A 22,862-nucleotide genomic window follows, 5' to 3' on the forward strand; every position below is an offset into this window, starting at 1 on the left:
TGAGGGTGGTGGACAGGCCTGGGTGGCTCTCGTCGGAGGATCAGAGCTCATCTCTACACAGAGCCAGGAGGAGTCCCCTCTGGTTTTAACAACCTTCTCACCCTCTGCCCCTTCCCTGCGTGCAGAGATTGTGGACGGTAATGCAAAGATGACCCTGGGAATGATCTGGACCATCATCCTCAGGTTCGCCATCCAGGACATCTCCGTGGAAGGTGAGAGCCTGCGGACTGGCAGAGTACAGCCTTTCCTCCCTACCCTGCTTCTACCCAGGCTGGGGCAGGTTAGAGGACGATGTTGAGGTTTTGTCTTCCTGCTTGAGTCTCTGCCCTGTTTCCCAGCGTCCCTCCCAGGGCCCGGCCCTGTGCAAGAGTGGTTAGTGAGATGCTGGCCCAGGCTGCAGGTGAGGGGCCCCAGCAGCTACCCAGCTCTGGTACCCACCCCAAAGTCGTTTGGCTCCCATGGGCTCCATCTCAGTGGACCCTCACCCGATCCTCCTCAAATGGGCACGATTGGCCCCATTTTACAGTCGAGGAGTCTGAGTCACAGAGCAAACTAGTGATGGAGTCAGGCCTGGGCTGGTTCTCCCGCAGATCACTACCTACGTGTTTCCTCTTGACGCCCCAACCCTCAGACCTTTGCCTCCATGACCCGAGGGCCAGTCCAGGCCAGCCAGGAATGAACCACTTCACTTCCCCTCCAAACACTTGTGTGTGCCACAGCATAAGAAAAGGCGTTCAGCCCGCGCATGGAGGGGATTCCTGCAGTAGGCCACAGTGGTGACCGGGACAGACGTGTCCCCTGCCCCCAGCACTCCCAGTCTGTCCCTGGGCCCCTCCCGCCCCACTCCTGAAGCCGCCACCACATCTGGGAGACCCCGAGTGGGCAGGGCCCAGCACTCCCGCCCCTCTGCTGACTCTTCCCTGTTCAGACGAGGCTGAGGCCGGCATCGGAGGCCTGCCTGGCAGTGTGTTCTGGCAGATAAAGGCACAGGCTTTATGGTCAGAAACATGGCACAGTCTCAGGTCCGGGTGCGGTCCCGTCACTGCCACTTCCCAGGAGGACCCTGGGCAGGTGACTTCTCAGGGAAATGCTGGTCGGTGGTGAGGACCAGTCGAGGCCTGCAGTGTCTGGAACAGGAGCAGCTTTTTCTCCTGGCCGTGCTGCTGTCCCGTCTGACCCCTGTGCTCAAGGGGCTGAGTCCTGAAGTTTGGGTTTTGAGCCCGTGCTCTCCGTGCTCGTGTGTTCCTCAGAGACCTCTGCCAAGGAGGGACTGCTTCTGTGGTGCCAGAGGAAGACGGCCCCGTATAAGAACGTCAACGTGCAGAACTTCCACATCAGGTGAGTGCCCGGCCACAGCCTCCCAACCCATCTCCTTCCCTCGCTGCGTTCCCCCCGCCCCCGCCCCCGATGGAGATCTGTCTTCCCACCTGCCCTCTTCTCCTGGTTCTGCCCCATGGGTCAGGGCTGCCAAGGCGGGAAGTCACGCAGTGCAGGCGGCGGTCTCCCTCCTCAGCAGACCATTCCGTTCAGGGGTCTCTTGCCGGTAACAGTGCTCAGCGGGTCATGTGGTCCCGGAGGCGAGCACTACGCTTTTAGAGTACTTGCCACGTGTCAGGGGCTGGTCTAAGCGTTGACATGTATTCACTCCTTTAATCCTCACAATGACCCATTGGAGTGTAGGTACTGTCACTGCACATGGTTGCTGAGAGAGCAGGAGATTATGAGACTTGCCCAAGGTCGCGCTGACAGTAAGTGAGAGCTGGGTCACCACAGGCCATCCGCCTCCAGTGCTCTGTCCTGCTGTCTCCGTGCAGTGCCCGGCACACACATGCTACCTCAGTAAACGGGAGTTAGTCCTTCCTGTGCGTGTCCCGGGCCATCAGCACTGGCATGATGGTGAGAGGGTCCTCCTTTTAACCTTTGCCTTTCCATCCCCAGCTGGAAGGACGGTCTTGCCTTCAATGCACTGATCCACCGGCACAGACCAGAGCTGATCGAGTATGACAAGCTGAGAAAGGTTTGCCTCTTGCTGTTCCTCTCAGTGGCCCAGAGAGACACAGAATCTGACGCTGACCCTGATGCTGGGTCACCTCCCCCAAGCCCATCCATTGCTGGCATCCACAGCTGGATTCGGCACTCAGATGGGCAGGCTGGGAGAGCTTTGTGCCAGCTGTCACCAGACCCCAGCCTCTGTGGCTGATTCTTACCTCCCTTTTCCCCTTGGAGAGTATACCCTTCTCCCTTTATGGGCATTACAACTGCCCACAGTTATTTTATTTTATTATTTTTTTTTTTTTTAAGATTTTATTTATTTATTTGACAGAGATAGAGAGAGCCAGCGAGAGAGGGAACACAAGCAGGGGGAGTGGGAGAGGAAGAAGCAGGCTCCTAGCGGAGGAGCCTGATGTGGGGCTCGATCCCAGAACGCCAGGATCACGCCCTGAGCCGAAGGCAGATGCTTAACCACTGTGCCACCCAGGCGCCCCTGCCCACAGTTATTTTAGGGCCTGGCCAGCCATGCCTTCTAGCTCCCCTCCCTTAACCTTTTAGATTCTGGAAGCATTTGCTTTCTGCCTAACGGAGAAAAGGGGTAAGGAATTCCAGACCGTCACCGCCAGCAGGTGTTTCCTGTGTTGGGTCCTTTCTGATTTGCCTGTACAAAGCTTACGATCCTGTAAGACCAAGGCCCTGTCCTCTGGTAGCTCCCAGCTAGTGGAGAAGGCAGGATAATGTGTCTAGAACAAACCTGCCCCACAAGGCCGTGCACATGCACTCAGACTGAATGGGGGTGGGAAGGGGTAGGGAGCCAGATGAGGGCTGCGGAGGAAGGATAACCTGAGCTGGCATGGTTGGGGAAGGGCCCCTGGAGGAGGGGCAGCATAGAGCAACTGGGGGGGCATTCCCAGGGAGGGGACACAAGCCTGCACTTGGCCTGTTCAGGCCCCGCTGAGCAGTCGGATTGGGCTCTAGCTGGACACGGACTAAGGCACATGAGGGAGGGTCTTTAATTCTGTGGACGTTGGGGAGACAGTGCAAAGGGTTGCTTCAGGAAGGCTGGACCACGGAGGCTCTCAGTTTACCCCCTCCCCGTCACCCCCCAGTGCCTGGTCTGGACCCCACTTCCCAGGTATCAGAGCAGAGGTCTTAATCTGGGGTCTGGAGGGCTAGACAGGATAATGAAAGAGCTCACGTGCATTTTCTCTGGAGAAAAGGTCGGCAGTTTGCCCCACAAAGATTTCCAGAGGCCTTCCTTTGGGTGGGGACTGACTCTATCTGGGTGTCCCCCTTCCAGTCCCCACCGCAGCACGGGGGGCTGAGAACTGCCTATAGAACCCTTTCCGGTCCTGCTCCCTCCCAGAATGGCTCCCCTCCCGGCCAGCCTTGTTCCCATGTGCTTCTGTACCCTGCCCCTGACAGAGTTCTTCCTCTCTCCCCAAGGATGACCCCGTTACCAACCTGAACAATGCTTTCGAAGTGGCCGAGAAATACCTAGACATCCCCAAGATGTTGGATGCTGAGGGTAAGTACATCCCTTTTGTTCTGTCACCAGCCTGATCTGTTGTGGGCATGTCTTGCGGTAACTTGAGGGAGCTGGCTGTGCCAGTGAGAAGGGCTGAATGGTGCTGGCCAAACCGGGGACAGCGTCCTGCCCGGGAGTCACAGCGGGAGCAGCCTGAGCAGACCGGACAGTCTCAGGGAGGGATGGGGAAGCCGGGAAAGGAGGAGCTTGAAGAGGATGGGTTCCGAGGGTCACATCTTGGAACAGGGCTCGAGTGTCCTGCCAGAGCCCTGCCTGAGTCCTGCCCCTCTCTCGGGATGGGCAGGCCAGGTGGCCAGGGAGGCTTGGCTCCTCAAACAACCAAGGCGGCTGCCTGCCCTGCTTGCCCCAGGCTTGGAGGCCAGAGCCCATCAAAGTGGAGTGTTTGTTTTTTCCTTTTCCGGCTTTGCTCCATTTCCCACCCGTGCACCGCCCCCAGCCAGGACCCATGGCTCTGGCCTCTTCTGGCCCCTGGGGCTGACTGTCCAGCAGCCCCTTGAGGCCATTCTCAGAGAGAGGAAGTGGCCTCATTCTGATCCAGTTCCCACAGCCTTGGCCTTTCTAGAGACCACAGGGGATGGAGGGGCTGAGGGTGTGGACAAGCCCACTGGAGTCACCAGGGGTCACTGAATCCATTCTGAGGGTCCTTCTCCTGGGATGCCTGTGGCCTTGGGAGACTTTGGATCCCAGTGAGCGACCACCCCTCCCCCCCCCCCCGCCCCTACTTGGGCGGTTTAACCCTTGTCGTTCACTTACAGACATCGTGAACACGGCCCGGCCCGACGAGAAGGCCATAATGACCTATGTGTCCAGCTTCTACCATGCCTTTTCGGGAGCGCAGAAGGTACCGGGCAGGGCCAGGCAGGCCCACCTCGCCGCCACTGCCCAATGCCGCTGCTGCCTCTCGCCTCCCACGCTCACCTCATTTCTCTTGCAGACGGCAGTGGCCTCTCTCCGACTGGAAGCCGCCCCCCCGACTCCGGGCGGCACTGCCCATGTAGTCTTTGCTCACAGTGTCTGTTGAGCGCCCGATCTGGGCCAGACTCTGTTGCAGGCACGGGGGATACAGTAGGGACTAAGGCAGGATCCCTTATCTCATGGAGCTGACATGCCAGTGACCGGCGTGGCCACAGATCAAATCGTTCCACGTGGTGACGAGCGCAGTAGAGAACATGGGCCAGGCTGGTGGGAGAGAGATGCCGAGGGGCTGCTTCAGCTGGGGGCCCGCGGCGGGGCCCTTCTGCAAGCTGACCTGCGCAGGCACCCGCCGTGATGAGCAGGAGCTGCCGGATGAAAGTCAGCAGCTTCCCAGGCAGAGGATAGAGCAAGGTGCAAGGGTCCTGAGGCAGAAATGAGCTTGGCTTGTTCAAGGAATAGCCGAGAGGAGAGAAATGAGGTGGGAGATGGTAATAGGGCCAAGATGGGTAGAATCACAGTAGTCTGGGATCAGGAGTTTTATTCTAACGGCCCCCAGAGACCATTTGGCGGTCTATTCTAGGGGTGGTAGCTGGTTGCATAAGACATGATCTCACTGATGTTTTCAGAAAGATCGGTTAGCCTTTGACCCCTCTGGCCCTACACAAGGCTTCCTCTCCAAAGCCAGTAGGTAGTGTCGCAGACCCAGCTCTGGTTAGAAAAGGGATCCACCTATTTGGACTTCCCCCTTTCCCTCTACAAAAGCTCCGCAAAATGCGCCCAGGCTGCTGGAGCCGGGGTTTGGCTTCCAGTCCAGAGCAAGCGCTATTCCTCCCGCATGAGCCTCGGGCCCGGTCCCGGCCACCCTCCCTGCAGCTGTCACTCTCTCCTGCCTCTCTCTCTCTTTCTCTCTCTCTCTGCGCAGATATTGTAGGCACTCTGAGGCCAGATGAGAAGGCCATCATGACTTACGTGTCCTGCTTCTACCACGCTTTCTCGGGGGCTCAAAAGGTGAGCTGGGGCGGGAGCGCCCCTCACTGCTGTAGCCAGAGCCTTGCCCTCGCTGTCCCCTCATGTCCCTGCCACCCATTTGTGGTTGGAGCCCTGGCCAGGCCACCCTGCAGGCCGCCCCGGCGTGAGGACAGACCTGGTCAGGCAGGGTTCTCGTGACTGTGGGCCTCCGGTGCCGACATGCCACGGATATTCTCTGTGAACACAGCCCACCCTATGAGGACGGTGGTGGCATCCTGGTGTCTCAGACAGGGCGGCGAGCTCCCCGCAGAGCTGCGGTCGGCACCTGTGCTCCTGGCCGCTCAGTCGCCCTGCCCTTCTTTCTGTGACCCGCGCCTGGCCACTTGCCTGCTGTCCTGGTTGGGCGCTCTCACTGGGGAGCATTGGCCTTTCCAGCCTTCTTCACGGCTCCTTCCCCTCCAGGATGCCTGGGGGGAGGACTTGGCCTGAGCAGGTTAACTCCTCTCTGGGCCTGCACCTGCCGACCCAGCCTGCTGGGCCCCCATCCCCAGCAGGGCCGCCGACACGGGCAGCACTCAGGAGTGTCTGTGCCCAGTGGCAGCTGTCCACTTCCACGAGAGGGCACCCGCTGACCCTGGGGAGAGAACCCCTGCCCGGAGGCCTGGGCACCTTTGTCGCCTGCACCTGCCTCCCGGTCTCTGGTCTTGGGCAGCAGTGTACTCCCGGTGACTTGATTTCGCGTCACCAGGTAGAAGTGGGCAGGGCGGGGAAGGAGAAACTAGCTCTCGTTAACTGAGCGCTCACTACACGCTAGGCAGTCCTCCAACAACTGCGCACATACAGGCTCTAGGAGAGTCCCAGACACGCCCCAAGGGGTGGATGCCGTTGCCTTCACGTAGCAAAGGAGGAAATCAGAGTTCAGAGAGGTAGGGAGCTATTCCCAGAGTCATAGGACCGGGACTGCACCCGCTCTCTCCTGTGGACCACCTTCCTCGGGGCCACGGGTCCAGCAGGGGCCTTCTGTGGGCAGTCTGCCCTGGTCTCTTCTCTGTCACCTCTTAGAAGTATGACCTCAGATGAATCCCTTCCCTTCAGTTTCCCCATCTGTAAAACGGGGGTCGTACCATCCCTGTCTCAGGATTGTCCTGAGGATGAAATGAACTCACATAGGTGAAGAGTGTCGTTTAGAATGGTGCCCAGCCCCGTAAGTGCTCAGTCAGTGATTGGGCGGTCGGAGCAGCCTGCAGGGTGTGCCCCTGTCCACCGTGGTCCTTCTAGCCCCGTGGCCTCTCCCCACCCACCCAGTGTGTGGCTGGAGTTTGTGTTTGCAGTGTTCTGCTGGGGGGCGCAGGCAGGAAGAGCGGGGTGGGGGCTCAGACCCAATGCAACTAACAGCACGTTTGCCACTGGACTCACCGCTCCGCAGGCCCAAGCCAGCCTCGTTGCCCACCACGTCACCCTCTCCTGCCCAAACTGCCCTCCTGGGCTTAGCGCTGGACTCCACTGTGGTGGGGGCTGGGAGGCCTGAGGGCTTTGTGGCAGCGGATGGTGGCAGGAGAGCTCAGGCCAGAGCATTTGGGGATTTCTGAGGCAGCTGGGCCCCTTTTGTGAGCAAGGAAGGAAAGGCCAGGCTGCTGGGAGCTGCCTGTTCACCAGGGACATGCCGCACTCAGGCCTCCCCAGCCGTGGGGCCAGCTTCCCCTAGCCTGTGTTTACTTCTCGACAGCCCTGCGATGCTTTTATTAGTGCCGCTTTTTGTTCTCAGAGACTCAATCCGGTCTCTTAGAAGAGTGCTCTCTGGCATTTGTTTTGTTTTATAAGCGCAGGGCAAACTCCAGACCTCGCAGGAAGTATGCCCATTCTCTCCTGATAGTTTATTTCTGGTCACTAAGCACTCGCTCCTTATTCCTTTGTTTGCTCATTCATTCATCAACTCTGAGTACCTGAAACCTAGCAAGCCCGGAGCGGGGTGCCGGGAATTCAGCGGTGAAACAGAGCACCTCTGACTAGCAGCTCCCACCTTCACGGGTGGATCTGAGCACAGGGTGCCCCTTGTCTCTCCAAGTGGGGGGACAGGGACTGACCTACACCCCCCCTGCCCCCCCCACCAAGCTGGGACCTTAGTTCTGCTTAGTTCTGCTTCCGGCACTGTCTGAGGAGCAGTGCCTGGGGCCGTTGGCATGTGTCCTGCCGCGTGATGCACGGTGTGTGCGTGTGTGTGCACACGTGTAGGCACACCAGTTGGAGCTGGCCCCCCACTCACCTCCCCGCCTGTCCCAGAAGCAGCGTGTGCATGGGAGAGGCTGGGCATTGGTGCCTTGGCTAGCGGGTCTGCGGCCATCCCCAAGCCTCTCTGTTTTCCTTCCCCACCACTCCATAGACCCTCCTCACTCTTTCTGTTGCTGTTCTGTTGCCGTTTCAACTTCTCCTCTTGGACCCTTTCTGTGCTTCCTGAAAGGTACCTAGTCTCTCCTCTCCCCATGTGGCACCCCCTCGCTCTCCTTCTTCTCCACTCTTGCATTTCCCCCCAGCAGGACGAGGCAGCACGTTGTCCCGTAGTTCTGAGCAGAGACTGATCACAATCTCCACCGCTCCCTTCTGCCCCGTGGATTGTGACTTCTGCCCAATGAGCCATCCACACCCACCTCCAAAGGGAGGATTAGGAAGGGGACACATGTGCTTTGCCTGTGCGCAGACTTCTCTGGGGGGCACCAGCACCTCCACCTTGAGCTACAGCCCTCTGGCGCTTGGCCTCTCTGCAGCAGACCTTGCCACCCAGGGGGAGACTCCTTCAGGGCTTGGCCTAGTGGAGGGCCCCACCCAGCCTCACTACTTGGCCTTCCTCTCTGTGGACCTATTAACCCATTTCCCCCACAGTGGGAGGGCTCCCTGGCCCCCATCAGCACCTCCAGGGTCCAGGCCAAGGGAGCCAAGGGGCCCAGCTATCTGGGGCTGGGGGCGGGGGGGCTTAGCGGTAAGCTGTGGGGACGCCGGCACAACCCACTGGGACACAACTGCTCAGGGTGCCATCTTGCTGGAGCTGCGCTTCTCTCCTTCCTTCCTTGGGGAGTGCTGTGTGGGCTGTGGATGGGCCAGCTTTCAGGGGACAACCTGTCAGGAGGGAGGGTCACCAACCCCCAGGCACCCCTGACCGTTGCGCTTCCCCTGCCCCAGGCTGAGACTGCGGCCAACCGGATCTGCAAGGTGCTGGCCGTCAACCAAGAGAATGAGCACCTCATGGAAGATTATGAGAGGCTGGCCAGTGATGTAAGTCTGCCACTCACCGCACCCCTGGTGGCCCCACCGGAGTGGGAGGATTGGGTTGCCTCTGGTTACTCTTGGCCAGAGATCATGTGACACTTGCAGAGGGGCAAGAGCAGGCACGGCAGGACCCTTCCTAGGTAAGGGCGTAAGGTTGCAGACTGGAGTGTGGCCGAGCCAGCATGTGACCTTCCAGGCTAGTTTCACACAGCTCAGGATCATACCAGCATCATCACCGTGCTCCCTGGCTCCTGCCGTCTGGAGTGCAGGGTCCTACAGAGGTACTCAAGGACAGAGTGTCCTGAACACCCCACCACTTCAGAATCATCGGGGCAGTTTTAAGAAACTTGCCGTGCCCTCACCACAGGCTGACTGCCTACGTAGGATGGAGGGAGACCCCGGGGCTGGTACAGTGACAGGACTGCGGTTCGTCGCAGCGGGCTCTGCGCCTGTACTTCTGAACAGGATCCGCTGTCTCCAGAGCAGCCCTGGGCGGAGGGAACTCGTAGCACCCGTTTCCCAAGTGGGGAAACGGAGGCCCAGAGGGTCAGGCACCAGGTGCGCAGCTAGTAGATGAGAGCTGGGGTTCAAGCCCAGGCAGCCCCAATCCAGAGCCTGGACCTGGAAGGTCCGCTGGGAACATGGGTGTATAGTACATCTCTTCTGGATTCCATCCTTTATTTTAAAAACTTCCATTTAAAAACAAAAAACAAAAATATTGAAGCTTCTGGAGAGCAGTGATTTGACTGCTCTTCGAGACTAGTGGTTCCCAGACTTTGAAGTTTCATGAACCAGGAATATTTGGAAAAGTGTTTGACAGCCAGCCTATAGTGACTAGCTTTTTGTTTTGCCAAGTTAAGGATATATTTTATTTTTTATTTTTTATTTTTTTTAAAGATTTTATTTATTTATTTGACAGAGATAGAGACAGCCAGCGAGAGAGGGAACACAAGCAGGGGGAGCGGGAGAGGAAGAAGCAGGCTCATAGCTGAAGAGCCTGATGTGGGGCTCGATCCCAGAACGCCGGGATCATGCCCTGAGCCGAAGGCAGGCGCTTAACCGCTGCGCCACCCAGGCGCCCCAAGGATATTTTTTAAAGAAAAAGCTTATTAGCGAGGCGCCGGGCTGGCTCAGTCAGTGAGGCATGCAACTCTTGATCTCGGGGTTGTGAGTTCGAGTCCCACATTGGGTGTAGAGATTACTTAAAGATTTTATTTTATTAAGATTTTATTTTTTGAGGGGCGCCTGGGTGGCACAGCGGTTAAGCGTCTGCCTTCGGCTCAGGGCGTGATCCTGGCGTTGCAGGATCGAGCCCCACATCAGGCTCTTCCGCTATGAGCCTGCTTCTTCCTCTCCCACTCCCCCTGCTTGTGTTCCCTCTCTCGCTGGCTGTCTCTCTCTGTCGAATAAATAAATAAAATCTTTAAAAAAAAAAAAAAGATTTTATTTTTTGAAAAAAAAAAGATTTTATTTATTTGGCAGACAGACAGCATGAGCAGGGGAAGTGGCACAGAGGGAGAAGGAGAAGCAGGCTCCCTGCTGGGAGCCAGACGGGGGGGGGGGGGGCTCGATCCCAGCACCCTGGGGTTATGACCTGAGCAGAAGGCAGATGGTTAACCAATTGAGCCACCCAGGCGCCCCAAGAGATTACTTAAAAATTTTTAAACATTAAAAGAAGAAGCTACTGTCTGTTACCACCATCCTAACACCAAGAGAAGGTTAAATGGTCCTATCTTGGAATCCCATTGCTCCCCAAGAAAGGGCAGCTGGCACCATGCATCATAACGTAAAGATGCATAGATGCCTTTTTCCTTGGTTTTCTCGTTTTGCCAGAGTTTGGCATTTGGGAACCACTTCTTCAAGCATATCTATGCTGGACAATAACTGATTTTCCTCTCCAAGGATTGTTCTAGAATGTCCAGTTTGTTTGCTTGTTTGTACCTGTCCTCACTCTATCAGAGATACGAAAGGATCATAAAAATAGTGTCACTTCCCCCGCCCAATTTTACTGTCAAATTGTTTATGTCCCAGGCCCTGTGCCTGGTGCACTGGCTGCCTTAGAGTGAGCCCGGCGTGCTGTGGGCTCTGCCCTGCCGGTGCTTCCAGCCCATGAGCAAGGAAGCAGTGAGATATGTCTTAGGCTGAGCTCAGCGAACATGGCAACGAGTGGGGTCGTGTGGTGGGATGTAATGGGAGGGGCGCTTGAGTCGAGGCCGCTTTGCTTCGATCTGCGGAGAAGGAAGCCCAGGAACAAAGGGGTGAACAGGAAATAACTAGAGAGCAGCACAGTGGTTCTGAGGGGGATGCACATCCCCATAGTTCCAGCCATAGGATCCCAGCGGGTGTCATGGAGAAGTCAGGCCAGAGAGCAGCAGTGGTCCCTCCCGGGGAGGGGGGGGACTTGAAAACCCACCGCTGGTGCCCGTGAGCGGGGCCAGGCTTCCCCAGCGCCCTGAGGCCTCTGGTGGGCCCGCAGCTCCTGGAGTGGATCCGGCGTACCATCCCCTGGCTGGAGGACCGGGTGCCGCAGAAGACCATCCAGGAGATGCAGCAGAAGCTGGAGGACTTCCGGGACTACCGGCGTGTGCACAAGCCGCCCAAGGTGCAGGAGAAGTGCCAGCTGGAGATCAACTTCAACACGCTGCAGACCAAACTGCGCCTCAGCAACCGGCCCGCCTTCATGCCCTCCGAGGGCAGGATGGTCTCGGTGAGCGCCGCGGCCCGGGTCGCGTGCTGACTCCCCAGCCAGCCTGTGGCTGCGGGGGTGGGAGGGGGCAGAGGGGCGGCTCCGTGCCACCCCCAGCCTTACCGTTCAGCCGGATGAGGCTTTCTTAACTAGAAGGCCCAGCCTGTGGGGTGCAGCGGGCGTGGGGGGGATGCGTGACTCTTTACCACATTCTTCCTCCTGCCATCACTCCCTAGAATTTTATACCCGTCCCCAAACCACACCTTACTTTGTGTGATGTCGTTTGAATTCGGACCCCCCAGTTGGCCGTGATTCCAGGACTGCCGAGTGCTCGAGGCCCTTTTTCAGGAGAGGGATGGTTTTCACTGCCGGGTCACCTGGCTCCCATAGCGCCACCCATGGCATTCCTTCATCATCAGTCATTTAATGCAAAAAAGGGATTTCATCCTCCGTGTGTTGGGCCTCGTCCAGACAAGCGGATATAGCGGAGCAGGGGCTAGACGTGAACCCAGCCCGTCTCCGCTGCCTGCCTTCCCATCAGCGTCCCTCAGGGAGGCATCGCCTGGCCGGGTGGCCCAGCTCCCCTTTGCAAGCCCAGTCGTCTTGTGTCCCCACAGGACATCAACAACGGCTGGCAGCACCTGGAGCAGGCCGAGAAGGGCTACGAGGAGTGGCTGCTGAATGAGATCCGCAGGCTGGAGCGGCTTGACCACCTGGCAGAGAAGTTCCGGCAGAAGGCCTCCATCCACGAGGCCTGGACCGACGGTACGGTCCCCCAGCTCCCTCCATTTGCTCCCGTCATACACCCGCACGCATGCGCACCTGCACAGCCCCTCCTGTGTCATTGGGTCTGTTTGTCAGACCCCCTTTCCTGCTGCTTGGGAATGCGCCTGTCAGAAATGCGACTCTGGGTTCACCCAGCCCCAGGCAGAAGGAACGCTTCGGAGCTGAGCTGCCCCGTCTGCTCTAGCCTCCGAGGCTACTTATAGGGAGGCCCCTGCCTGGCCCCCTGCTGTCCTCCAGGAACACAGCCGAACCTCAGACCGGTTCCAGCCAGAAGGGAACCCTTGTCCCTCTCCACTGTGCCGTGTCTTCCCTGAGGATGGTGCCCCTGCTGGGCCAGGGAGGCAGAGGGGATGGGCTCCCCCACCCCTGGAGGCTCGTGTTCAGATATTCCACCTGCCTTCGCACTCCTGCTCCCTTTGTGACCGTGGGCTTCACACAGAGGAGCCTGTGCTGAATGGGCCTGTGTGCCCAAGTGCGGTCCTTACAGGCGTGCCTGGGGAGCCACCGCCTCTGGGGTCAGCTGCCTGGCCTGCAGATGGTGCTCACTGGCCGCTGGCGCCCGCCCTGGGAGCTCTTTCTCCCCTTCAGGGGTCCAGGCCCCCGGAAGGATGGCTTCTCCCACAGGGGCAGCCAGTGGTGCCTCCTGTTTCTCAGCAGCTCTGCAGCTGCTTATTCCCTTGGCTCTAGATGTGGAATTCCATCACGTCCCTGGCCCTCAGTCAGGACCCACACCGCAGTTGACATTCCAAATCCCGGGGGCCTGAAAGCCTTCAGAAATCGGCCGGTGCCTGGGAAAGCCACGAGCCAGGACTCCCGCCCGCCCACTTGTGGCCGCCTCCTTCTCGCCTGTGCCCGGCTGAGTTCAGTCTTCCTCGTGTGGCTCAGTGTGGTTTCATCCTTGCACCCCACAGTACCCCACCAGGTCCTCATTGAGCCTCTGGGGGCTCCTCTAGCTGTTGGGCGGGCAGCCCCGGCACAGGCCAGATGCTGAAATCTCCCGAGAGATACCTGTACGGAGCCCACCCCAGCCCTGCCGGCCCACGAACATGCCACCCTGCGTGACCTGCAGACCCGGGCCCAGGTCCCCCGTATCCCTGGCTGCGGTGCCGCTAATGCCGTCATCACGTTTGTGCAGGCCGCTGTTTTCCGGCAGCAGCTGCCAGGCCCAGAGCGACACCCTTGTCCCTCCTCTACTGGGGAAAGCATGTGGGCAAGGTGATGAAGAGTCGGCTCGGGAGTCTGCTGGGGCTGGGGGTGCAGGCACCGCCTCAGCCTTGCAGCAGCGTGTCCGTGCTGGAGGCGGGGCGGGGGGTGCCATTGAGTTTATTTGGTCATTTATTCATTCATCCAGCTCTTCCCTGAGCCCAGTACTTTTGGGGGGGGTGTCAAGGCCCCAGCTCGGGGAGCCTCTTGTCAGAGCATTTCTCTTGTCCAAGGGCTCTTGGGCATCTAAGTGGATTTTACAGCATCCGTGCTCCACGCCTGGGCTCAGCTGTCTCCTCCTGTCCTTATCGGTGTCCGTCCTTCTGTGGGCTCTGGGCATCATCCCTGGGCGCTTTCCTTGTTGGCCTCTTGGCCCCTGTTGTCAGCTCTTCGGTCCCTCACGTGGAGCTGCAGAGGGCTCGGGGGGATGGTGTCCTGAGGCCGAGTGTGGGTGTGATGGCCTCCCAGAGTTCTTCCCCTGGGAATGACTGGGGCTGGCCTTCCCCCACAGGCCTTGAGGAGAAGTTGGCTCAGTGCATAGCCAGGGCCCAACTGGTTCAGCGGCCTCCACACGCCCCTGCCCCACCCCTGCCTCCCTGCAGGCATTTTGGCATCTGGCCCTGCCCCTCACGTCAGCCTGGAGCCCCCAGGCAGGCTTGCCCACTCTCGTTCCCAAGACCTGAAGCTTCTGTCCTCTGAACCAGCCAATTATGCAACACAGGAGGACAGACTGACCTCTTGGTCCCCTCTACACTCCTGGGATCCCAGGCTAGCAGCCTCCTTTCTCTGGAGGGGTGGGCCCAGAGAGGGTTGAGCCACCATCATTCCGAGCCTCCCTCACCATCCCCCACAGCCTGCAGGGTCGAGGGTCCATGTGGATGCTGTGCAGACGGTTTTGGATTTTGTGTGTGTGGGGGGGGAATGAAAACGAGCCTCCGCATCCCTACTGTGGCTGCCTCTTGGCCTGAATCCAAGGCATCCGTGGCCACAGGCCGCTCCTCCTGAGTCTCCCCAGTGCCCCCCTTGCCAGCTCCCTTGCTGAAACTCTGCTGAGGCAGAGAAGTGGTAACCTGCTATTTCGGGTTCCCACCCTTGGGAGAAAGTAATTTGGTGGAGGGAATTGCAAGCTTGCCTTTGTGGTTAAGTCTCCTGCCCCAGGGCTGGGGCGGCCAGGCCTGTGGAGCCTCTCTCCCCGGCTGCCGCCTCCTGCCCGCCCGTGCCAGGCCCTGCCCTCGGGGCAGCTGACATGCGGATGGTACTAGCTCCGTGCCCGCCTGTCTGAGACTTGAGACCAGGTGCTGGAGTGGGCCGCGTTTTACAGATGAGGGAGCAGGTGGGGGAAGGCCGAGCGCCTCTCGGTTGCTGCCCCAGGCAGGCAGCTGTTGCTCACGTGCTCTGGCGCCAGGCTGAGGAGTGGGTCTCTGAGCTGCCACTCCAGGGGTAGCTCCCCAGGTGGCTTCCCTGAAGCAGAGCACCTTTAGTAGCCAGGGGTCCCAGCCACCCGAGCAGACTGGCCTTTCCCCACCCTGTTCTCTGCAGCACCTCCGCTTGCGTATAGGGCTTCCTGGAGCTTCTGGCCTGGCTGTATAATTAGCCAGGCTCCGGGACTAATCATAGTGCGCCTGTCTTCCTTCGAAGGCCTGACAATGGGCCCTACCTCAGTGCGCACAGAAGTCGCGTAGGACGGCGAAGGACACGAAGGTGTGTGACAGGACCCCACCCCGAGGGAGCCTGGCCCCCAAGTGCCAGGGCGCAGGCACAAGGGCTTGGGCCCGTGGAAAGCTCTGACTGGAACACTCCCCCTGCTCCCACCCTGCCGAGGCATGGGCTGAACCCCAGCTGCTGGTCCAGACGCTGGCCCTCCAGGAATGGGTGTCTGCCTTTCCAGCCACGGTGGCACTGTCCAGTCCTTACCTTACTGATAAAGGGCCCTAAGTTTAGAACACACAGGTTGAATTGCGATATCTGTCTCAGACCCCCCAGCCCCACAGTGTCTCCCAGCTCCATCCAGGCCATAGTTGGGCTTAGGGATCCCTTGAAAAGGCAAAGAGAAGGGTTCTGAAGTTTCTCGTTTCCATGGCACCATCCTCAGGCAGTATGTGGGGTCTGGATCCCATTTTCTGGGGTTGGACAGCCCTCTGGACTCCCACTGCACTGTTGTCTAAACACCTCCCGCCCTCTGCCCGCCCCCAGGGAAGGAAGCCATGCTGAAGCACCGGGACTACGAGACAGCCACCCTGTCGGATATCAAAGCCCTCATTCGCAAGCACGAGGCCTTTGAGAGCGACCTGGCCGCACACCAGGACCGAGTGGAGCAGATTGCGGCCATTGCTCAGGAGCTCAAGTACGTGAGGGGTCATGGCGTCCCTGCCCCGGGGTGGGGGGCGTCCCAGCCCTCCCCACCCCCAACCCCCATCTCCTTTCAGATGCCAGGGAGGGGCCTTACAGGATGATGCCTTTGCCCACTTGGTCTTAACCTCAGATGAGAAATGGAGTGGGATCTCTCTTCTCAGGCAGAAAGGAGGTCTCTGACCCCTTTTCTGATGCCATAGGCTATAGGGGTCCCCAGGGCTCTACCTTTTGCCTGCCACACCAAGGAGAGACCCCCTGGCCCCCTGATGTGGGGGGCAGCGTAGCCCCCGCTGCTCCTACCCGCTCCTCCCTGAGGGGATTGGGCTGCACAGAGGGCCCATTGTTCTGCGCGGCCCCTTCCCTCACTTGCTCAGAATACACTTATTGTGCGAGCTTGCAGGCAGCCGGCTTCTTCGCCCTCCCTTTCCCGCCCCCGTCAGACAAACTCAAGCACACAGTTAGTACACCGAACTCCAGAGCCAGTGAATGGGGCCTTATTCCACCCGCACAGCGGCCAGCAGCAGGGAGGGACCCGGCAGTGGGAGGCGTAGGCCATTACTTCATGGAAAATCCACAGGGCCTGGAGGGCGGCATAGCTCCCAAAATAGCCGTCTGCTCAAAAAATAGGATACTTGGCTAGAGCTGTCCTTTCCACAGACGCCCCCCACCCTGCCAATCATCCCCAAAGTTCTGCTTGTTTCTACAAGGCTGGGGCCCAGCTGCAGTGCCTGGTGGAGCCCCACACCAGCAGGGCCAGTTTCCTCCCTGACTCATTCCTTCTGCACTGCCCAGTTGTTTTGGGGGTTCTCTATTTGCTCAGCCAGAGGCAGAAGTGCTCAACTGCTCACCCAGGGGACCCTCACGGCCAGGGGAAGACAGGGTCCCTTGGGGTCTTGCAGCTTCTTGTAGGCTTGAGCGTGAGGGCCTGGCACGCCCAGGTGGAGGCGAGTGAGGTCACATGTACAGGTGTCCACAGCGGTTGTGGGAGGTGGGATATGGGCATGTTCCGCTGCTGACAGGCAAGCCCCTAGACGCTGATGGGGAACAGGCTTGGAGTGAGTCCTGGGCCAGCCTGCCTCCCAGGCACCAGGAACAGATGTGTGGCACCCGCTCTCCAGAGTGAAGGAGCAGGCGGCCGCTGAGGCAGCTTTTCTGGACAGTGGCCCTGCAGGAGGAAGGAAGGGTGGTTTGGGGGTGCTGTCTGTTCCCCCAAAGATGAGTCAGAGGGCCAAGTGCTGACCAGGATGAGCCTGAGTAGACGGCCCAGCTGAGTGTTGGTGAAAAGCAGCAGCACAAACTCAGAGCACTCCGTTCTCCACATGTACCAGCTCCTTTGATCGCCCAGCAGCCCCGTGTTATGGAAGGGGAACTGAGGCACAGAGAGGCCGAGAGCCTTGCCCACGGTCCCACTGCTGGGGGTAGTGGAGACAAGAATGGCGCTCAGGCTGCCTGGCCCCTCTGTGGAGCCCAGCCGTGGCCCCCGGCCCCATCCCCCATGTCCTGTTCCTCCCAGAGTTGTTCCCTGCTCCCCATCCCTGTCTGGAGCCCAGGAGGAAGGAATCCTGGGACAGGAGGAAAGTAGGGGCAGGAGGCGTGAGGGGCCAGGAACTGTTGCGTCAGCCCACTTCTCTCTTACCGCGTATTATTAATTGGTTAGAATGACATTCGCAGGTTTGCTGCTCATTTTTTCTTTGTGTTCATTAAAATGAACCCCTTTAATCACTGTCGGTACCTTTACCCACTGGGGACCAAGGACTGCTCGTAGCACTTCACACGCATTCAGTAACTGGAGCTCCACAATAACTACACCCATTTCACAGATGGGGAAACTGAGGTCTCCAGAATAGGGAATTCACGTGCCTGGGGTCACACGAGTACAGAATCAAAGAGCCAGGATTCAGATCGAGGAAACTTGGCCCGGGAGCCCATTCTTTAAGCAGTGTGCTCTGCTGGACTTTCGGGTGACAGAGCAGTCCAGACACAGGCATGGTTGGCAGCCGCACTGCAGGGGCCCCCGCGTTCTTGTGTCATGACATCAAGTCTCATAGCCAGTCAGCTGTGGGGACCCCTGTCCCCACCCCTCTATGACCTCTCCCGTCTGCATTCCTCCTGCCTTGGGGAGGGTGTGGGCTTGGGGGGTGATCGAGGACTGGTGACCTGGCACCAGGGGGCTGGGGGGACCCAGTGCGGCCTTGCCTGCCCGCTGCCGGGTCTCATGGCCGCGTGCCCCACCCACAGCGAGCTGGACTACTACGACTCCCACAACGTCAACACCCGCTGCCAGAAGATCTGCGACCAGTGGGATGCCCTCGGCTCTCTGACCCAGAGTCGCAGGGAAGCTCTGGAGGTGAGGGCAGGTGACGTCACCCGCGGAGCCCTGTGCCCCTGGGGGCCGGTGGGGGGGCGGGTGACACCCGGAGGGGACGTTCTGACCCCCTGGTGCCCTGGACCGCCAACCACCTGCTCGCCGACTGACCTCCCCCCTCTGTCCCATCCCTGCCCACCCGCCCCAGAAAACGGAGAAGCAGCTGGAGACCATTGACCAGCTGCACCTGGAGTACGCCAAGCGGGCGGCGCCCTTCAACAACTGGATGGAGAGCGCCATGGAGGACCTGCAGGACATGTTCATCGTCCACACCATCGAGGAGATCGAGGTGGGCTCCCACCTGCGCCGCCCACGGGACGTCTGTGGGCCGGGCGGCCCTTCACGCCATCTCCTCCTTCCAGGGCCTGATTTCAGCTCACGACCAGTTCAAGTCGACGCTGCCGGACGCCGACAGGGAGCGGGAGGCCATCCTGGCCATCCACAAGGAGGCGCAGAGGATCGCTGAGAGCAACCACATCAAGCTGTCGGGCAGCAACCCCTACACCACCGTCACCCCACAGATCATCAACTCCAAGTGGGAGAAGGTGGGTGGGCCTGGCGCTGGGGCCCGGGGCGGGGCTGGCGGGGTGAGGGGCCGCCACCCTGACTGCCCTTGTTCACCCCCGCCCCCCCAGGTGCAGCAGCTGGTGCCCAAGCGGGACCACGCCCTCCTGGAGGAACAGAGCAAGCAGCAGTCCAACGAGCACCTCCGCCGCCAGTTTGCCAGCCAGGCCAACATTGTGGGGCCCTGGATCCAGACGAAGATGGAGGTGAGGGCCCTTCGCCCCAGCCTGGCTGAGCCCAGCAGAGCCTCTCCAGGCAGAGTGGAGAGGGAACTGCAGTGCGCGGGAGGCCGCCTGGTCCTTGCGACGGGTCCCTGGTCCTCCCTGGTGGATCTGCCTGGGGCCCCGCTCCAGGAGCGATGACAGCCTCCGGGGGTTGGGAGGGTCTGGGATTGTGTTGGTGGAAGTGGCAGCACCTTCCAGGAGGAGTCAGGTAGGGGAGGGTTGGAGTCTCGGCTCTGCTCTGCCCGCTGACCAGGAGTTCAGGTACAATTTAACTTCTGCTCCTGGGTTTTCTCATCTCTAAATGGGGATGGAAACTGTCCTTTCATGGCCTCGGCAAATGCTTTGGGCACTGCTCTGTGGCAGCCCCGTGGCAAGTGCCGGTGTCGCTGAGACCAGGGTAGTCTAGGTGCAGACCCTTCCAGCGGGCTCACCAGTGACCCTTGGGACCCAGCCCCGGAAGGTTTGCGAGGATGCTGGTCACAGCCTGGGCGCACCTTACAGTGCTTGCTACGTGCCAGGCACCGAGCCAGGGCGGGGGGTGGGGCTCTAGGCCGAGCCGCAGGGCCACTGTGGGAAGCCACGCTTCAGGTACTCGTGCTCAGGAACACGGATTCTGAAGCCGGCTGGGCCTGGGTCCAAATCCTGACCCTACGTCTCCCTGTGAGGAGTTGCTGTGTTTGGACCTCAGTTTCCAGGCCTGTCGCTGTCCTGGGCCTCACAGGGAGTCCGGGGTGTGCACTGAGGTTAGGCCTGGCCAGCCTCAGCCCAGACACTCCCCCCTGGTGGCTTGTACAGCGGAGGGGGGCCTGGAGGGGCCAGTGAGCAGCAGGCTTCTGGGAAGGGGGACGCCAGCAAGAGGCCTCCCCCAGCCAGCAGCTCGCGCTTTCCATGCAGGAGATCGGGCGCATCTCCATCGAGATGAACGGGACCCTGGAGGACCAGCTGAACCACTTGAAGCGGTACGAGCGCAGCATCGTGGACTACAAGCCGAACCTCGACCTGCTCGAGCAGCAGCACCAGCTCATCCAGGAGGCCCTCATCTTCGACAACAAGCACACCAACTACACCATGGAGGTGAGGCCCGCCCGGCACCCCCGGCCTCCCCTTCCACCCGCACCAGGGGTCCTTGTGGCAGCACAGGCCCGGCCTCTCCAGGCCAAATGGGTTTTGACCAGTAGGAAAGGCGTCTGCCACTTTCTGTCTTCTCTTTGTCCCTCTGACCAAAAAGGCTAGATCAAGTGTTTACACGTCTTCCCACCATTTCTTCCATCACCGTGACAGAGCAGCATCGGGACACACTCCTGGGAGAGCTGGGAGGGAGGGTGGCCCCTGCCCACCATGGCCTCAGTGGCGTCGTCCTTGCTGGAGGGCACAGATCAGCGTAGGCACCCATGCGCCGTGGCCAGGTTGACATGTCAGGGCTGGTTGTCACCCTTTGGGCAGCGTGACCTCGTCCACGGTGACACTGCATGCCGTGCAAGTGCGCTGATACCACAGAGAAACCCGGGTTCCCCCACCCCCCGAGAGCTGGTTAAACATTGCCCGCCATATTTCTGCAGTTCCCATGTGGGTGCGGCTCACGTATGGGCCCGGCCGTCAGCTGCTTCCGGTGGCAGTCGTATGTGACGTCACCCTGCTGCTGGGCAGAGGCAGTGGGAGGGGCCGTTCCACTCTCCCTGCGTGCAGATGAGGCATGAGGCGCGTGGGAGAGCGTGGGGCTGGGTTGGTGTTCGGGAGACAGGTCAGCCCACCTCCAGGCCAGATGAGCACCCCGTGTGAGGAGAGCTCGAGGAGAGCCAAGCTCCAGGCCCCTGGTGGCAGCGGTCCCCGCGCCCGCCCAGCACACATTCATGCCCTTGCTCAATCCCCAGCACATCCGCGTGGGCTGGGAGCAGCTGCTCACCACCATCGCCCGCACCATCAACGAGGTCGAGAACCAGATCCTCACCCGTGATGCCAAGGGCATCAGCCAGGAGCAGATGCAGGAGTTCCGGGCGTCCTTCAACCACTTCGACAAGGTGAATGGCTCCCTCTGTCCCCGGCGTCTCCCCTCCCCACTGTCCTCGTCCCATGCTGCCCCCTGTCCCATCCTGCCCCCTCCGTCTTTGCATCTGTCCGTTCACCTCACAGTGCCCCCCCGGGTCAGCAGGGTGCAGCCCCGGAAGCAGGTGCAGGGATATACCACCTTGACCTGGGCACTTCTCAGGAGGAGAAAGGGGGGGGGGGTCCAAGTCCTGCCTCTGGGGCCACACGTCCTCACCCACCTGCCAAGGAGACCCTGGGACAGTCTAAGCCCCAGCACCCCCGAGATTTGTGACCTGACCATGCATCTGGTCTGCACGTACACTGAGCATTGGAAAGATTCAGAAGGCTGGATCTGGTCTGGCAGGCCCATTAGGAAGGCCTGAGCACCTGAGTTTGCTGCAGTCCCCACCCGGCACGCCATCTGCCTGCCCTCGGTGGGCGGGAGTGTGCACGCTCAGCTCCGCACCGGCAGGCCGGGACCCTGCTGTCCCAGATAGGGCGGAGTGTAATCTCCCACCCCAAATCCTGGAGGGGAGGAGAGCTCCCACCCCTGCTCTGGCCGAGGCATTGGGCAAGCCTCAGACCACCCTCCAGGCCACCACGCCCCTCGCCCTGCTCCGCTGTCCCTAGCCATCACCTTGTCCATGTCACCTCTAACTCTATGTTTCCCCCTGATGTGTTCCCCTCCCCCTGCCCTCTGCATGTGACCCTGGCCCCTCACCCCTCTCCGCGCTGGCCTGGTCTCCACACCGCCCCTCGCGCACACCTGCCTTCGGACGCCCGGCAGGACCACGGCGGGGCGCTGGGGCCGGAGGAGTTCAAGGCCTGTCTCATCAGCCTGGGCTACGACGTGGAGAATGACCGGCAGGTACGCGCCCCCCTGGGCCCCAGCGGACTGTGGCATTAACTGCTCTTCTTTCTCTCTCTCCTTCTCTCTGTCTCCCCTCCCTCTCGCATTCCACCCCTTGCCATGTGTGTGCCATTTCACTGGCTCTCTTGCCTCCTCCCTGCCCTGTGTCTCTCTGGACACCTTCCCCCTTACCTGGTCTCTCGGGGCCGCCTCTGTCTCCCCGGCTCCCGCCACTGTCCTGTTTCCCTGCTGTGCACATGGGGCGGCCCCTCTTGCCTACTCTGGGCCTGGCCTCCTCTGCTGTCCCTGCGTCCTCGAGCAGAAGCAGACAGGCAGCATGGACTCCGATGACTTCAGGGCTCTGCTTATCTCCACAGGATACAGCCTGGTATGCAGCCTCTGCCTCCCCCTCGCTGCTGTGCCTCTCCGCCTCCTCCCCCCCCTCCTTGCGCAGCCTCCCCCTCCTCCTCACCGCCTCCTCGGGGACACTCCCCCAGCAGAGCCACCTCCTCCTCCACCTGTGCTGCTTCTGCTGGGCGGGGGTCTCTCCGATGACCCCAAGTCACCCACCTCCTTTCCTGGAAGTCTCCCGAGAGAGGAGATCAGGCCTCTGGCTCCCTCCCCTTTTTCTTTCTCTTTCTCTCTTTCTTTCTTCCCCACCCTCCAGAGCTAAGTCATGAGCCTAGGGCTAAGGAGCAGTAGACCTGTTTGATCCATTCCCCAACTCCCCACTTCCCAAAAACGTGGGTGGGGAGGAGCAGAGGGGGCACATCCCCGGTCTGAGCAAGTGGGGCTCTCGGCATGGGGAAGCCAAAGCCCCTGGAGGCGTGAGCCCCAGGGCCAGGCCCTGCTCTTCCGGCTCCGTTCCATGGGGAGAGCACCCACCGGGCCAGGCCCGGCCTTCCTGCCCCAGCTCAAATGCAGCCTGTCCCCCACCCCACTCCCCCTTGCAGGGTGATGCCGAGTTCAACCGCATCATGAGCGTGGTTGACCCCAACCACAGTGGGCTCGTGACCTTCCAAGCCTTCATTGACTTCATGTCAAGGGAGACCACCGACACAGATACGGCCGACCAGGTCATCGCCTCCTTCAAGGTCCTGGCAGGGGACAAGGTAAGCAGG

General features: G+C 60.2%; 1 protein-coding gene across 1 annotated transcript in view; it reads left to right on the top strand.

The window, feature by feature from the left end:
- The window catches only part of ACTN4 (actinin alpha 4), a 70,731-nt gene that overhangs the window by 46,438 nt on the left and 1,431 nt on the right, over positions 1-22,862 (top strand). Inside the window, exons 4-20 of the mRNA XM_026482378.4 lie at positions 126-212; positions 1,251-1,338; positions 1,939-2,017; positions 3,439-3,520; positions 4,297-4,382; positions 8,600-8,692; positions 11,163-11,393; positions 11,990-12,137; positions 15,555-15,705; positions 17,952-18,060; positions 18,227-18,367; positions 18,441-18,623; positions 18,714-18,848; positions 19,761-19,940; positions 20,738-20,884; positions 21,679-21,759; positions 22,695-22,853. Of these exons, the coding sequence (XP_026338163.1) occupies positions 126-212; positions 1,251-1,338; positions 1,939-2,017; positions 3,439-3,520; positions 4,297-4,382; positions 8,600-8,692; positions 11,163-11,393; positions 11,990-12,137; positions 15,555-15,705; positions 17,952-18,060; positions 18,227-18,367; positions 18,441-18,623; positions 18,714-18,848; positions 19,761-19,940; positions 20,738-20,884; positions 21,679-21,759; positions 22,695-22,853 (2,180 nt within the window). The remainder of the gene's footprint in view (positions 1-125; positions 213-1,250; positions 1,339-1,938; positions 2,018-3,438; positions 3,521-4,296; positions 4,383-8,599; positions 8,693-11,162; positions 11,394-11,989; positions 12,138-15,554; positions 15,706-17,951; positions 18,061-18,226; positions 18,368-18,440; positions 18,624-18,713; positions 18,849-19,760; positions 19,941-20,737; positions 20,885-21,678; positions 21,760-22,694; positions 22,854-22,862) is intronic.

This window comes from Ursus arctos, unplaced genomic scaffold (genome assembly GCF_023065955.2).
Source record: "Ursus arctos isolate Adak ecotype North America unplaced genomic scaffold, UrsArc2.0 scaffold_19, whole genome shotgun sequence".
Classification (NCBI taxonomy): domain Eukaryota; kingdom Metazoa; phylum Chordata; class Mammalia; order Carnivora; family Ursidae; genus Ursus; species Ursus arctos.